This window comes from Protomyctophum parallelum (assembly GCF_964188405.1).
Source record: "Protomyctophum parallelum genome assembly, chromosome: 1".
Lineage (NCBI taxonomy): Eukaryota > Metazoa > Chordata > Actinopteri > Myctophiformes > Myctophidae > Protomyctophum > Protomyctophum parallelum.
The window spans coordinates 72,309,115-72,324,114 of NC_139697.1; the positions used below are offsets into that span (position 1 = coordinate 72,309,115).

At 42.7% G+C, this 15,000-nt stretch overlaps 3 protein-coding genes across 6 annotated transcripts in view; 2 read left to right on the forward strand and 1 right to left on the reverse strand.

The window, feature by feature from the left end:
* LOC310870246 (actin-binding LIM protein 3-like) overlaps positions 1-9,783 on the forward strand; it is an 81,967-nt gene extending 72,184 nt beyond the window's left edge. Inside the window, exons 19-22 of the mRNA XM_083781395.1 lie at positions 623-689; positions 809-816; positions 4,859-4,939; positions 5,482-9,783. Of these exons, the coding sequence (XP_083637521.1) occupies positions 623-689; positions 809-816; positions 4,859-4,939; positions 5,482-5,595 (270 nt within the window). The 3' untranslated portion in view covers positions 5,596-9,783. The remainder of the gene's footprint in view (positions 1-622; positions 690-808; positions 817-4,858; positions 4,940-5,481) is intronic.
* The window catches only part of ubtd2 (ubiquitin domain containing 2), a 393,205-nt gene that overhangs the window by 170,696 nt on the left and 207,509 nt on the right, over positions 1-15,000 (reverse strand). The window lies entirely within an intron of this gene.
* The window catches only part of LOC310875190 (actin filament-associated protein 1-like 1), a 39,271-nt gene continuing 34,613 nt past the window's right edge, over positions 10,343-15,000 (forward strand). For all 4 annotated transcript variants that reach the window (XM_083788328.1, XM_083788330.1, XM_083788329.1 and 1 more), the window contains exon 1: positions 10,343-10,526. The gene's annotated coding sequence lies outside the window, so the exon portion shown is untranslated. The remainder of the gene's footprint in view (positions 10,527-15,000) is intronic.

Below are 15,000 nucleotides of genomic sequence, written 5' to 3' on the forward strand. Positions count from 1 at the left end.
AGAGAGAGAGAGAGGGGGGGGGGGGGGGAGAGAGGGGGGGAGAGAGAGAGAGAGAAAGAAAGAAATTATGTTCAATTTTGTCAAATAAATCTGAAAATGACAATTGCATGTCCATGTGTATCTGCATATCGTCGATGTGTGGGGCAGAAACCAGCTAACTCAAATTTTTTACTTACTTTTTAACTTTTTTTAAGTGCCATGAACACCCTTTTAGTCTGTGTGTGGGTTTTACAAATATTGAACAAATGAAAAGTATTAAAAAGCGCTTCTGACCCTCCATTGGTTCCTCAAACCAAACCTCAAACCACCTAACTCCCAACTGTGGAGACAATTGTTTTTTCCCATCATTGATTAGAATGAATGAAGTCAGACGGAGAGATTAGTGGTCAAAAACCTCCTATCTCTGCTTTTTTACTCTTTTAAAATATTTTTTTACTTTTTTACTTGCACCCTGATAATAAATAAGGGCTTAAACTGTCTGAGTTGCTCCAGTGCCTCCTTTTCTCCACGTTAGCTGTATTTGAGTAAATGGTGATAATATAAGACACATTCCAGTATCTGAGAACGTGAGGCAGTATTGTGTTGTTCATTTTGATCTATTTTCCGTGTGGTTTTGCTGCAGCCTGGGAGTGCTGGTGGAGACTTTTACCAGTACGACAGTAATAACGCTGTTAACTGGCAGATCAGAGGTCAGTGTTCACCAGAAAACGTCAACATTTTAATATTTTCAACGTAAAACATGTCTTTAACCATAAAAGCACACAATATAATTCTTCTCTTCTTTCTCTTCTCCTTTTTTTCTTTTCAGAGTACAAGGTAAATTATTCTGCCAAATAGTTGCACAACCAGTTCATCGATTAAATAATCTATTTTATTAAAATAATCAATCTTTGCAGATCTGAAGGCTCTCCACCACTCAAGCCCTAAGCTCATGTCATGTGATGTGAGCTTATGGTTTGAGTGGTTAATCAAGCCCAAAGCTAATCGACTATAAAACAATCGTTAAAACATTTTGTTGTTTTTTATATATTATACAAACACTTTATTCGGCCACGCCAGTTGGGTTAAACCAACACACCAATTAACATTTAAAGGAGGTATACATTTAACAGAGCTTTAAAACTGGGTTGGGAAGCTCAGTGAAGACATCAGAATTAGCAGACGTTGTCATTTCATTCCACATTAAATAACAAAATACAGATTATGCCACTGCAATACAACTGGTCAATGGAGTACATCTCTCCTTGCATCGTCAAGAGCAGGTAAGTCACAGCACACAAAAAGGGCAAAAATAATCATAATGAACTGGGACCCTCCACAGTCATTTGGGGACTGCCAGTTTGGGAATCAATAGGACACAACAGGTTCAGGTTCAGGTTCAGGTTTATTAGTCACATGCATATCCATACAGGTACAGACATACAATGAAATATTTGTGCCAGGAGCACTCTTAGCCTTATTACACACAAAAACATCAACCCAACACAACAAGACAACAAATCACCCAAACAACCCCACAACAACAAAAAAACATACAGTGTAACAGTGTACAGTTTAAAAACTGCGTACAGTGCACATGACTACCTACGTCTCGCTTTCATCTCTTCGTTAAGCAACCTGATTGCTTGAGCATAAAAACTATTACTGAGACGGGTGGTGCGCGATGAGATGCTCTGGTAGCGTTTTTTGGATGGGAGGAGATAGAACAGGGAGTGGGCGGGATGACTGCTGTCTTTTAAGATGTTTTCTGCCTTTTTCTTACAGCGTGTGGTATAGATTGAGTGTAGCTGTGGCAATTCAGTGCCAATAATTTTGGCAGCTCTCTTCACAATTCTCTGTAACTGTTTACTATCTTGAACAGTCACGTTACCAAACCACACTGTGATGCATCCTGTCAAAACACTTTCTATGGTACAGCGATAGAAATTAACAAGAGCCTTGGTGCTCAGGCCAAATCTCCTGAGGCGCCTCAGAAAGTACAATCGCTGCTGCGCTTTCTTAAGGATACCTTTGGTGTTTAGAGACCATGTGAGTGTGTTTGTGATGTGTACACCCAGGAATTTGAAGCTGTCCACTATATCTACAGATGAGCCATTGATGGATAAGGGACTATGATTAACTTTAGACTTCCTAAAGTCAACGATGATTTCCTTAGTCTTACTGACATTTAGAGAGAGATTGTTATTCTGGCACCATAGGGTTAGCTCTTCAATTTCCCTCCTATAGGCCCTCTCATCATCGTTGGATATTAGTCCTATAACTGTGGTGTCATCTGCAAACTTGAGGATAGAATTATTGCCACACCTGGCGACACAATCATAGGTGAACAGACTGTACAACAAGGGGCTGAGGCAGCAGCCCTGGGGCGCTCCAGTCCTGGTCAATATCTTAGATGAATGCTTGTTCCCTATTCGTACAGATTGTGGCCTGCCTGTCAAAAAGTCAAACAGCCATTTGCAGATACTACTGCCAAGACCAAGACCCCTGAGTTTCAACAATGGACATACTGTAGTAATAGTATGTCTATTATGGTAACTTAGGACATGCTTCATACTGCATTCATGCATTTTGATGTTTGTAAGGATCATTTCTGTGCCTGTCCTTTATAGTGCACAGGACGCGCTTTGAGTTGGATATGAGTAAATAGGGAGATATTTCAGTGTGTTCTGTGCATGCACAGGTCCTTGGCCCGGAAGTGTACAGTATTTGTGAGAAGAATAGTGGAGGCAGGCTGGCAAGGTGACTTTCTTTTTATGTTTTAGAGCATCTGTCTGATAAGGGCTCAGTGGCACACACTCAAATTATGATCTAATCATCTAATCAGTTCAGAGTTATGCCGTCATTCAGCCCAGGACGCTATTGAGGATGAATGAATCATATACTGTATAAAACTAGACAATGGATGCAGGAGAATAATTCGTTCTTTGTTATAATGGATCTGTTATGTTGATATACGGTACCACTGAAATGTAACAATGTAGATTTTGTACCCCGACATGGTGGAAAGAACAGCTGAACTACTTGAAAGCTACATTAGTACTAGTCATTCATTAATTTCTGGCTGTTTTGTTCCTTATTTGTACTATGAAAAGAAATGTTCTTAAAGTGATATTTCACTTCAAAGAAAAGGGCATTTTATCATCTACTCAGGCTTTTGTCATCTACCCCGGATCGGATGCTTGATTTATTTACTAAAATTGACCTATAGCAAAGCCCCTTCCCAAACTGCTATGGTCCAATCACAGCTAAGCATAACATGGGTTAGACCGTTAGACAAACCTCCACCAATAGTTTTCCTATATGAAAATTTGTTTAAAAAATGTCACGCACATATTTTTCCAGTGCATACGGCAGGCCTTGTTGACGGATTTGGAAGAGATTTTGAAGGTCTGGTTCCAAAAATGAACCAGTATTTAATTTAATTAGCTATAGTTGAATAGGGTTAGAGATAAAGGACCATGTTTAGAGCGTAATAAAACATTAATTTGAGGTTGCGCTATGCATATTAAAAGTCAGAGACCGAGTCCGAGATCCTGAGGCCCCTGAGCGAGCCGTGAGCGAGCCTGGCGCGACAATTGAGGGCAATCACTTCTGGGTCGGCCGGATGAGGGCTCTTCTTCTTTGCTTAGCCTCACATTATCGCCTATGGTAACGGGAGGGAGGGGATGTGTTAACCATCATAGATTCATCGAAAACATCCATCTCACAATAAAAATAAAGAAAGAAAGAAAAGTTGGAAGGGATTGAATAGGAAGGGTGCGTGTCTGATAAAATGAATATGATATCTAAATATATAATATGATGTGAGCAAGTAAAAATACTTTTCTGATATCTGTATATAATATTAATATCTGTACCTTTACTTTACTTTATGGTTGGTTTATTTCTCCATGTTTACATGTAAGGCAGAATTGGGCAAAAAGCATGAAGCAGTTGCTGCTATTTATTTGTAACTTGGCTGCTTTACAGCTACCCTCGCACCGAAAAGTTAATAAAATAGCATAATATATGAACTCTTTAACATAGTATATACACACACACACACACACACATACACACTTCTAAGCGCTTCTCTGTCATTTGATTAATCGAAAAAGTAATCTACAGTATAGATAAATTGCTAGGAGAATAGTTGCAGGCCTATACTGTCGAATGTACTGAACTGTCACAGAGCCAGTCAGCGCTGATAAAGGGCCGTGCCTCTGTGAGAAGGGATAATGGAAAGCACAATCAAATGACATTCATAAAGTACAGTCTTCTGACTGATTGACTGTCAGTACTATCACCCGCCCCGCGTGCATAATTGAACCGCCGCATTCGGCCACATGCTCGTCGGCCTGACGTGGGAGTAAACGGTACGACGGCACACAAAGCCTGATGGATCACTCTCCAATTAGAGTGTAATGTAAGAGCCAATGTTAATCCATTCTGACCTGAGATCAGATTCTAAACATGTCTTCTACATCCTGACAGTTTTCTGAAAAAGCTATGTTTCTATGTCAGTTGTTCTCGCCACTCGGTGGCGCGCTACGAGCTTGTAGATCTGCTATTTTTCAATAGCTAAAGCATAACGTAATGCCAACACCAATTCCCGCCCAGAATGGGTTAATCGGCCCCCCACTCAGCCCTGCACACGCGCGGCCGCCTACGCGCACGCACACACGCTTGCTCACTCATTCATAAACTCACCTTAACTACAAACTACAAAGCACTCTAGCTGCTTTACAAGCATTGATTTATCTCCATATCATCGTACCCATCTGTCTGTCTGTCTCTCTCTCTCTTCCTTCCTCCCGATGTGAAGGAACTCTATGATAAAGTGTTATGAACAATAAGGTGTCTCTCTTTCTTTGTCCAGATCTACCCGTATGAGTCCCTGGTGGTCCATGTCAGAGGACAACAGCGTCTCCCTAGTGATGTTGACAGAGCCAGGCTGGAGGTAAGGACGCGTCCTTCGAAAGCCTACATGGGCTGTGCAAGGACGTGCTGTGATTGGCCAGTAGCCACTTTGAGTGGCAGTTGGGGCAAAGGCTCTCGCCAGAACATTATTTACTGTTCTCTCGCGTCGCAACTCGAAAGGCCCTGAGTCGGCTAAGAGAACTTTGCAACGTTCGACACGGCAACGCGCTCGCTTTAGCTCGCTCGGTGGTGTCGCATTTCATGGCTCAAGTTCGCTTCAGACGGCGGGCCTCCATCGCGGTCAAGTCCATAGAGTAACAGTTGTTGTAGGTGAGAGGCCGAGAGGCACTTACGCGTTGGCCACAGAAGCAGGGCATGGTTATGTCATATGCACATGCAACCCGTGTAGGATTTAATATGTCGCGGTAAGGATGGACACAGCTGTGAACGCTCATTACTAGACATCCAGTGGACATTCATTACTAAAGAGTAACGACATGGTGGACAGCCATTACTAGGGAAGTTGTAATCGTTCATTCTCCTCTCTCTCTCTCTCTCTCTCTCTCTCTCTCTCTGTACCAGCGCCATATGTCTCCAGAAGAGTTCTACAGAGTGTTTGGGATGTCCATGTCTGCCTTCGACTGTCTGCCTCAGTGGAAGAAAAATGAATTGAAGAAGCAGGTCCGACTTTTCTGAGCAGACAACAGCGCACGGCTGTCGGACCTGCTGCAGGTTCTACCACCTTTTGATAGCCTTCATGCCTTCACACGAAGGTCTGCCTGATCCAACATGACTCTGGCCTGCCACAGATTTCTACTGTACCTTTTTGATAGCCTTCACACCTTCACAAGAAGGCCTACCTGATCTAACACGACTGCCTGGCTCAACAGAGCTATGTACTGTAGCTTGATGCCTCTTGAGCTGAGTGACCATCAGGATACCTCCTACTCCAAGTGTCACAGTAAGCCGTAAGGCCTACCTAACCAGGATCCATTGTCAAGCTCAGAGGAACTCTTTCAAATGATCTAGTTCTAGTAGAGACACTCCCCTGACTTGTGTGACCCATTGCAGTGCTTCTGTTTGATGAAGAATCCTTCATGGTTGGGTCAAGCCTCAAACCACGCTCAACCTTTTGGCTCAGTGGAAGAGCATAGAAATGCTGCTGTAAGACAACTTAAGACACAGAGAGGAACTGTTCGATTTATCGTTGGTCATTTAGGATGACAGACCCAGTCCAAACCAACTGCTCTGCTCAGGGGAACTGGATTACACAGAAAACTGCTACTGTTCCTCTGTTAAGAGGAGAACTGTTTGACTAATCACAAATGGACTGTAAATTGTCAACACTGCACAGGTCCTGTCCATACCAGGTCAGCTGGGCAACAAACAGGCCATGACATGAATCTGATCAGACCACAACTGCAAGACAAAATAATCGTGTTTCATCATTGCTTGATTAAATTACTGTGGTTGGGTACACAATACAGCACTAAATCAACAGACAGACAGAAAGCAGGAAACAAAAAGACAGACATGTAGACGCACACAGACAGGAGGGAGATATATAGACAGACAGAGAGGGAGGCAAGAAGACAGTCAGGTTTGAGAGGCGTTTTTATACCTACTCCATTGCATTGGCAGTGTTGCTTGCAGATAAGAGCTGACGATGCAACGTGGTGTTAGCTTGTGGATTTGCTGTTTTTGGCAAGCGACACCACCGTACTATAAATGGGGCTCGTTTAACGTCTTTAACCACATGAACCCTAGCGTCCCTATTCTGGGGTGAACATTAGGGGATAATAGGCGGTCTACAAGCTCACAACCCATTGCATTGCGACGTGTTAACAGCTTGTAGATTTGCAATATTTTGGTTCACCCAAAAAAGAAAATCCTTTTTTTTTAACACACCCCATGAAGCCTTGAATTCATGGAGATTTTTATGTTTTTGTTGCATTCCTTAGCCAATAATTTGATGACCGGCAGATAGGCTAGGTCTCTGGTTTTAGACTCAGCAAGTCATCACATTATCGCTATTATTGGATCTTTTTGGGTGAAGTGGCTTGAGTCCAAGCTGTGTTGGATGCCTTAACCATATCCTACCAGCAGATGGCAGCATATTAACATAACAACACTTCTGATCCACTGACAGCCTGGACAGACAGACAGACAGACAGACAGACAGTCCAGATAGACAGGCAGGCAGCTATAGTGACAGGAAGACAGACCAAGAGATAAGACAAAACTGAGCATTATTAAATACACGCAGTCGACACCATAATACTGCTACAACAATGCATCATCTTATGGTTCAATACAGGCAGTGTTGCTCTGATCATGTGTTAAAACGAATGATCTGACCACCAGAGGGGATTCACATTGTGGGGAAAATATGAAACCAAAGCAATACCGTTTCCCTTTCTTTTTCTTTTCATTTATTTGACTTAAATGTGCATTTGTGTTGTTTTTCTGAAGCCATAATTATCAGTTCTCTGCTAAGCATGGAGTGGATTGAGTTAGTGTTTCACAATCTGGGAACCCATTTGGTAAAGAAAGAAAGAAAGAAAGATAGAAAGAAAGAAAAAATCTGTCCCGAGAGATTAAATAACCTCATATTGTTACTATTTCAGAGAATCAAGTTTATGAAACCTGTTATGATTGAAGGTTACGACGGATGACAGCTTGCAACGTGGTGGCCATTGGCCCTTGGCAGGCCCTTATAGCGCTCAGTGCTGGGATACCAGCAGCACCACATGACCACAGGAGATGAGTATCCACTGTGTGATTACACCCCAAGGGTTGAGCCACATAATAGCAACCACGCCACCTCACTGTGACCTAAGTTGTAATCTGAATGAACTATGACATGATGGAACGTGGAGGTATTTTCAACTGAATTGGAAACAAACAACCGAAAACAAAAAAAAACAGTGACAAATTTCCAGCACGTACTAGAACAATACATTGATGTTTTAGCTTTCACTTCTTTTTTTACGTTTAGGAATGTAAGGGGGGGGGGGGGGGGGGGGGGGGGGAGATATGGACCATTATCAGCCAATGGTCACTAAATTGTACCGTGTTGGACACTGACAATAGCAGACGTACAAGCTCACAACAAATGGCCTCTGTGACATGTTGTGAGCTTGTAGTTCAGCTGTATACAGAGCGTGACACCGGTCATACAATGAAGTATAAATTGAGCCTCAGAATAGAAGCTGGGATGCTGTTCCCACATCAAACCAGTCCACCACACCATGAATACTGTTTCATTCTAACTTAAAACGCAGCACTCGGATCCTGTCATTGTCTCGCTTTGTGATTTCTGGCCTTTTTAGTTGACGTGCTATTGTTTCTTCCTCCACTGTGCTTGCTCTGTGGTGTGTGTGCGTGAGCGTGTGTGTGTGTGTGTGTGTGTGTGCGTGTGTGTGTGTGTGTGTCTGTGTGTCTGTGTGTCTGTGCGTGTGTTCATTCCTAAGAGCCTGCCAGTTGGTGTGTACGAATTCTTTCATGTTTCCAAGAGTCAGACACAGACTGCACAGCAAAAATGATGAATGTTACACTTTTAGAGTTAAAACTAGCACTCAGAATTGTACAGTGACCCATAAATGACCCAATATGTCCTCCTGGACAGAACTGGCAGAATGGAACAAATAGATAAGATGAATAGTGTCGGCCATGCCTTTTCTACCAGATTCTGAATGAAAGCATAGATTTATTGAATGAAATAATAAAAAAAGTTAGGATGGATGGACGAACGGAAGGAACCCATGAAAATAGTATTACCAAGTATTTAAAGTTCATACAAAGAATTGACGTTGGGGCATCAGTGAGTTAAATAAAGCTCAACGTGATGCAACAGGGCATTGCAGAGGAAAGAAAGAAAGAGGGGAAGGAAGGAGATAGAGAGACAGAGAGAGATGGATAAAGGAAAGAGCAAGGGAAGTGTGGATGGACAGCGAGACAAACTAGGATCGATGGATATGAATGCGGTGCCTGCTGTCAAATTGTTTGGATATATGCATACTAATGACATATATCAGGTATCTCCATATATGGGCACACAGATACCCTGACAAAGCCCCCGACACTATATATACTGTATGCCTCAGACATGTTTATTAACCCATTCTGGACGGGGGACCCCTTTTGGTGTTTTAAGCATTATGTTATGCTCTAGCTAGTGCAGATCTACAAGCTCATAGCGCGGCACCGAGTGCCGCGCTACGAGCTTGTAGGTCTGCTATTTTTGGACAATCGTGAAAATGTGGCGCAAATCTTTGAATATATATTCTTTCAGAGCTAAAGTTTGGAACTCAAATCTTTGCTTCTGGCCGAGGTCCCTGGAACAACATATTTTCAGATGGGGTTCGGCAGCCAATTACATATAATCTTGGGGGTCCTTGACATGAAAATGTTTGAGAACGACTGGGTTTTTCAGAATACTGTCAGGATTTAGAAGACATTTGTAGAATCGTTCCCAGGTCAACATGAACCTATAGTCTTCCTGCAGGGGTCATCTTGATCGGCGGTGTGACATAGATTGTAATATGTCTGAGTTGAGGTGTGTTTAATTATCCACATAAAATACTTTCTTCATCCCCCAACACTGCCTGAACAAAAATGAATTTAGTAAGAGCTACAAGGTTCCATGTGTTGGTCTGAAGGATCAGGTATAATTCCTACAGCTATTATTTCTGTATGTGTGTGTGTGTGTGTGTGTGTGTGTGTTTTTTATTTTATTTATTAAATACAAGATCTGTGTTATCAACTCTTACAACCCAGGTCAATATCAAACTTTCTTTCCCTGCTTTTTTGAGTTTGTACGACACTCGTTATTCCAAATCTGCCTGTCGTCACTATACTGCTGCTGAATCCTAATAAATTAAATGATGGAATAAAGGCTGCCAATTTGAAATACTTTTAAACTCCTTTGGTCTGTTGCTTGGGCAATGATGTTGACATTGATTTAATAATAATAATAATACATTATTGTTATTATGAATATTATTGTTGTTTTCTACTACTACTACTACTACTACTACTACTACTAGTACCAGACAGTAAGTAGGTTATGGTTAATTGGAAGGAGTAACACTAGTTACTGGAACTAACAATAGACAACTAGACAATAGACAAATAGACAACAATGTGGAACTCTATTGTTGTTATTATGAATATTATTGTTGTTTTCTACTACTACTACTACTACTACTACTACTAGACTAGTACCAGACAGTAAGTAGGTTATGGTTAATTGGAAGGAGTAACACTAGCAGACTAGCTCTAGGACCCCGCGTAGCACTGAAAAAGGAATCAGGATGCCTAGTCAAAGTATAAACTGGGGCGGTCAGACTGACTCACTCGCTGGTGGCTGACACACACATACGCACACACAGACGCGTACGCACGCACGCACACACACACACACACACACACACACACACACACACACACACACACACACACTGTCAGTTCGCTTGTAACGGTTGTAGTTGTAACATTATCACGCATTTGAATGGACATATGTCGACGATGAGCCCAGCTTTTACGCACAGCCACTGAAGTGGTTTTATAGTTTGGACTAATTACACTTAACAGTGAACACGTGTGGGATCCAAACGACACAAGCTGTGAGTATAACGTTCTCTCTTTTTAATCCCCCGCTCTGCATTTATTGAGTTTGAATACTTTTCAATTTTTATTTCCATAGCATAAGCTGAAGGGGAAGTTCCGACTGTCTGGTTATATATAGGCTATATCTTCGGTTCAAAGTCAAACTATATTATTGAGCCCAGGATTAAAGACAGCATTACAGTAGCCCTAGATTGACTGTGTATTCAAAATATTCATGATTGCTTTGTTTGGAAAAAACATGAAAAATACGTTCCTCCTATATACAGCAGCAGAAATTCACAACATAATATAAAAACAGTAAATAGCCTGCAGAAGAATACTCACTCTAAATAAATAAATCCTAATATAATTCCTTTCATATAATGGCTGTGCATATAGCTATGTATTATTTATATGCATTCATCACAGCCATTCTAGACATATACTAATACACTACACTACAGTATGAGCGCGTGCGTGCGGAGAACGTAGAACAGCGGTAGTGATGATGATGATGTCATCCACACCTCCACGGAGTCAGTGGATGTGAGGGCCTGAGGTATTCAACAGGTATCAGGGTGGTGGTGATGATGCAAGCGGATGCTCATACTAGCGGAGCGGCGACAGTGCCCTGTTGGAAGCTGAGCTGCTGGAGGGAGTTCAGTCACACAGTGGTGTGTATACTGTATACTAGTGGTGGTAGCTGGAAAGGTGAAGGAGCAACAATGTAATGTATTATGTAGGCCTATACATGCTATAGGCAGCTCGCATTACAAATAAATATAGGCTACGCAAATAAATTATGTATAGATATAATATTAAAGAAATATACTACGGTACATTTATTAATATACACGAATAAATAAATAATGTATGGTATATAATTAAAAAAATATATGGTTATATGAAATAGGCTCTGAAAGGGATAGGCTATATATGTATTAGATTCATTTTATTTTCTATTTATAGTGCAACATCCCCCCATGGGGTCTCTGTGCTCTTCACAGCAAGTCAAACAACAAAAACACAGTATAGCAAAGAAGAAACACAAAATGTGCCAGCATGCAATATCGCTCTGAGGTAGCGTTTTTATGCTATATCCCATACAGAAGAACTAACATAGATCTGAATGTTTCAAGACTATAGAGGGAGTAACAAAAAACATTACACATAATCGATCGATCAATCAGTCGGTCGATCGGCGCCTGCAGTGGCTCAGGAGGAGTTAGACTAGACTCGTCCGTCTTGGAATCCAAAGGTTCCAGCTTCGATCCCCAGCAGCTCTTCCTGGCTGCGTCGAACTGTCCTTGAGCAAGACTCTTTTAACTCCTAACGTACTGCTCCCGATGAGCAGGTTGGTGCCTTGCATGGTTTCCTCCGCCATCGGTGTGTGAAGGATTTGAATGGTCGGCAGACCATTCAAATCGTGCGTGCGCCCTCTCCCTATCGCTGTCATAAACCTTGACCTCTACCACCATGGCTCCTTTACTCTTCCTCTTTCTGTTCCTCTTCCTCAGGCTCTCCCGGTCCCATGCAGGCTCTCTTCCTTCCTCCTCCTCCTCCTCCTCCTCCTCCTCTCTCTCTCTCTCTTTCTGTCTCATAAAAAGAAAACTCCCCAGACCTTCCTCCTCACACAACTACTCTTTGTTTCTGTCTTTCTTTTCCCCCTCCTTCCCCAGTCCGCTGTATGTGTTTCTGTCTTTCTTTTCCCCCTCCTTCCCCAGTCCGCTGTATGTGTTTCTGTCTTTCTTTTCCCCCTCCTTCCCCAGTCCGCTGTATGTGTTTCTGTCTTTCTTTTCCCCCTCCTTCCCCCGCTGTTTTGATTGATTGATTGAAATATTTATTAACAGTTTGTAGAATTTACAGTACATTTTAAGCACAAACTCAATACAAAGACTGTCAACTGTGAGTGGACGACCCAATTAAGCATTACACTTGTTTACAACAGGGTCCACATTGTTCAATTCATCAAAACATTTAAAGACATACAAACATTTAGAGACATACAAATAGACATTTCTATGTAGCTAAATTCATCATATGGGAAGCAAAAAAGGGAAAAGATACAATATACAGTGAGGGAAAATGGGGTGGGGGGGGTGGGGGGGATTCAGATTTTACAGAGGCCAGTTACGAATTGCAGCCATCCGTAGGTGCCCTTTGAGAGCGGTTTTGAAGGAGTCAAGGGATTCACATGTCTTAATGACTGTTGGTAGGGCGTTCCACATTTTGGTGGCATAGGAGCGAAAAGAATTTAGTCCCTTGTTTGTGCCGAATCTGGGTTGTATAGGTTTGTTGCACTCCCTCTGGTGTTGTGGGTGTGGACTTCGTTTACATTAAGGAAGTATTTAGACAGGTACATGGGTATCTTGGTGGTGTATCGAATCTTGTGGACCAGACCCATTGCAAGATGCTGTACTCTGTCGACGACGACGACGACCTGTATGTGTTTCTGTCTTTCTTTTCCCCCTCCTTCCCCAGTCCGCTGTATGTGTTTCACAGACAGGGACATATAGTCAGAAGGCCATGCAGGTTTTTTTTTCCCCACACACTCATCCGCTCATAATAATACAGTTGTGAGCAGTGGGTGGAAAGTAACTAAGTACATTTCCTCAAGTGCTGTACTTACAGTAAGTACAAATTTGAGTTACTTTTACCTTGCTAGAGTATTTCATTTTTTTAAATATACATTATACTTCACCTCAACTTCATCTCAGACGCAAATATTGTAGGACGTTTACACGCATTTCATAATAATTACCTATCATTTTTTCATGAGCGTTTATAAGCAGTTTGTACTAGAGATTTAACGTATCATGAACTGTTACATACGTACATTTTATTTTATTTCAATACAATATATATATAAAATTTAATAATTGATTATTTATTAATTTGATTAACTAATCAATTTACCAAACTCTGACTTCAGTGTCAGTGTTTTCCATTTGGTGTCTAAACGTAGTTTGTGTGAACCTGTAGTGTCAGGTCTTAATCCCTGCGTCATGTTGTGTACAATCTTACAACTGCTGCTGTAAATTGGTCTCTCTGCAAAACTCCGGGAAGCATACTACCTGGAAAAACATCAAGCAAAGATTAGATTGGCAACAACACGAGGCAATTTGTGTGTTTGCCCATCTCTGTGCGTGCATGTCTGTTTGCATGTGTCTGGTCAGTGTGCACTGTGCACGTCATCTGAATTTGCCAAACATAGTTATCTCCCCAATGTATAAATAGAATGATTGTCCTTGTTGTAATGTACAGCAGGTCACTACTATGCACAAGAATGTCCACTCAGCGTGTTACGAGTCTTTGGTAACACCACAGCATTGTGGGTTTTTGACTCACCCTCCATTGTGCCATGTCCATGTATTAATTTCCTCACCAGCCGCTGTATCTCAACAAACCGATAAGATAGCTGGAAGAATGCAGGGAAAAAAATGCACGCTTGCCATGCCCGCCCCACCCGCCAGCTGTTTCTTTGTAAATTCTTTACTAAACCCATGCGGAGGGGTCTATTTTCGAGTGTCTTCGTGTGTGTGTGTGTGTCTGTGTGTGTATGTGTGTCTGAATGTGAAGACCCCAGGCTGGGGCTGACATCATCCGCTGTTTTCGTGAAAAATATGAAGTTTGAAGCAGACTTTTGTCTCAGACGGGGGACGGGGGGAAGGGGCGGGGTGTTAAACTCTGACCCCTGTTTGAAGAGGATGACTGTCTAGAGAGAGAGAGAGAGACAGAGAGAGAGACAGAGGGGGAGACGAGGGGACATGTGAGAGAAGTTGAAGGAAAGAAGGCTCCATGAGTGAGGGATGGCGGGGAGAGGAGAGAGAGAGAGAGAGAGAGAGGGAAGGGGGGACGAGGGGACATGTGAGAGAAGGAGAAGGAAAAAGGCTCCTTGAGTCCATGATTAAGGGATGGCGGGGAGAGGAGAGAGAGAGAGAGAGAGGGAAGGGGAGACGAGGGGACATGTGAGAGAAGGAGGAAAGAAGGCTCCATGAGTGAGGGATGGCGGGGAGAGGAGAGGAGAGAGAGAGAGAGAGAGAGAGAGAGAGAGAGAGAGAGAGGGAAGGGGAGACGAGGGGACATGTGAGAGAAGTAGAAGGAAAGAAGGCTCCATGAGCGAGGGATGGCGGGGAGAGGAGAGGAGAGAGAGAGAGAGAGGGAAGGGGGGACGAGGGGAGAGAAGGAGGAAAGAAGGCTCCATGAGTGAGGGATGGCGGGGAGAGGCGCAGGCAGGGAGGCCGAGGGAAGGGGTAGGCAGTAGGGGAGACGGCCAGGCGTGGAGGAGGCCCAACGATCCCCCTCTGGGAGTGTGGGAGAGGCAGGAAGAGGAGGAAGAGGAGGAGTGCTGCACACAGCACAATCCTGAACATTAATTCAAATTAACCACTTGAACCCTGAGCGTCCCCATTAACCACTTGAAGGTTTGACTGACCTCTCCAACCCTTGTTATGTTCTTTGAAGAGCAAGTGAGAGAAGAGATGGAACTGG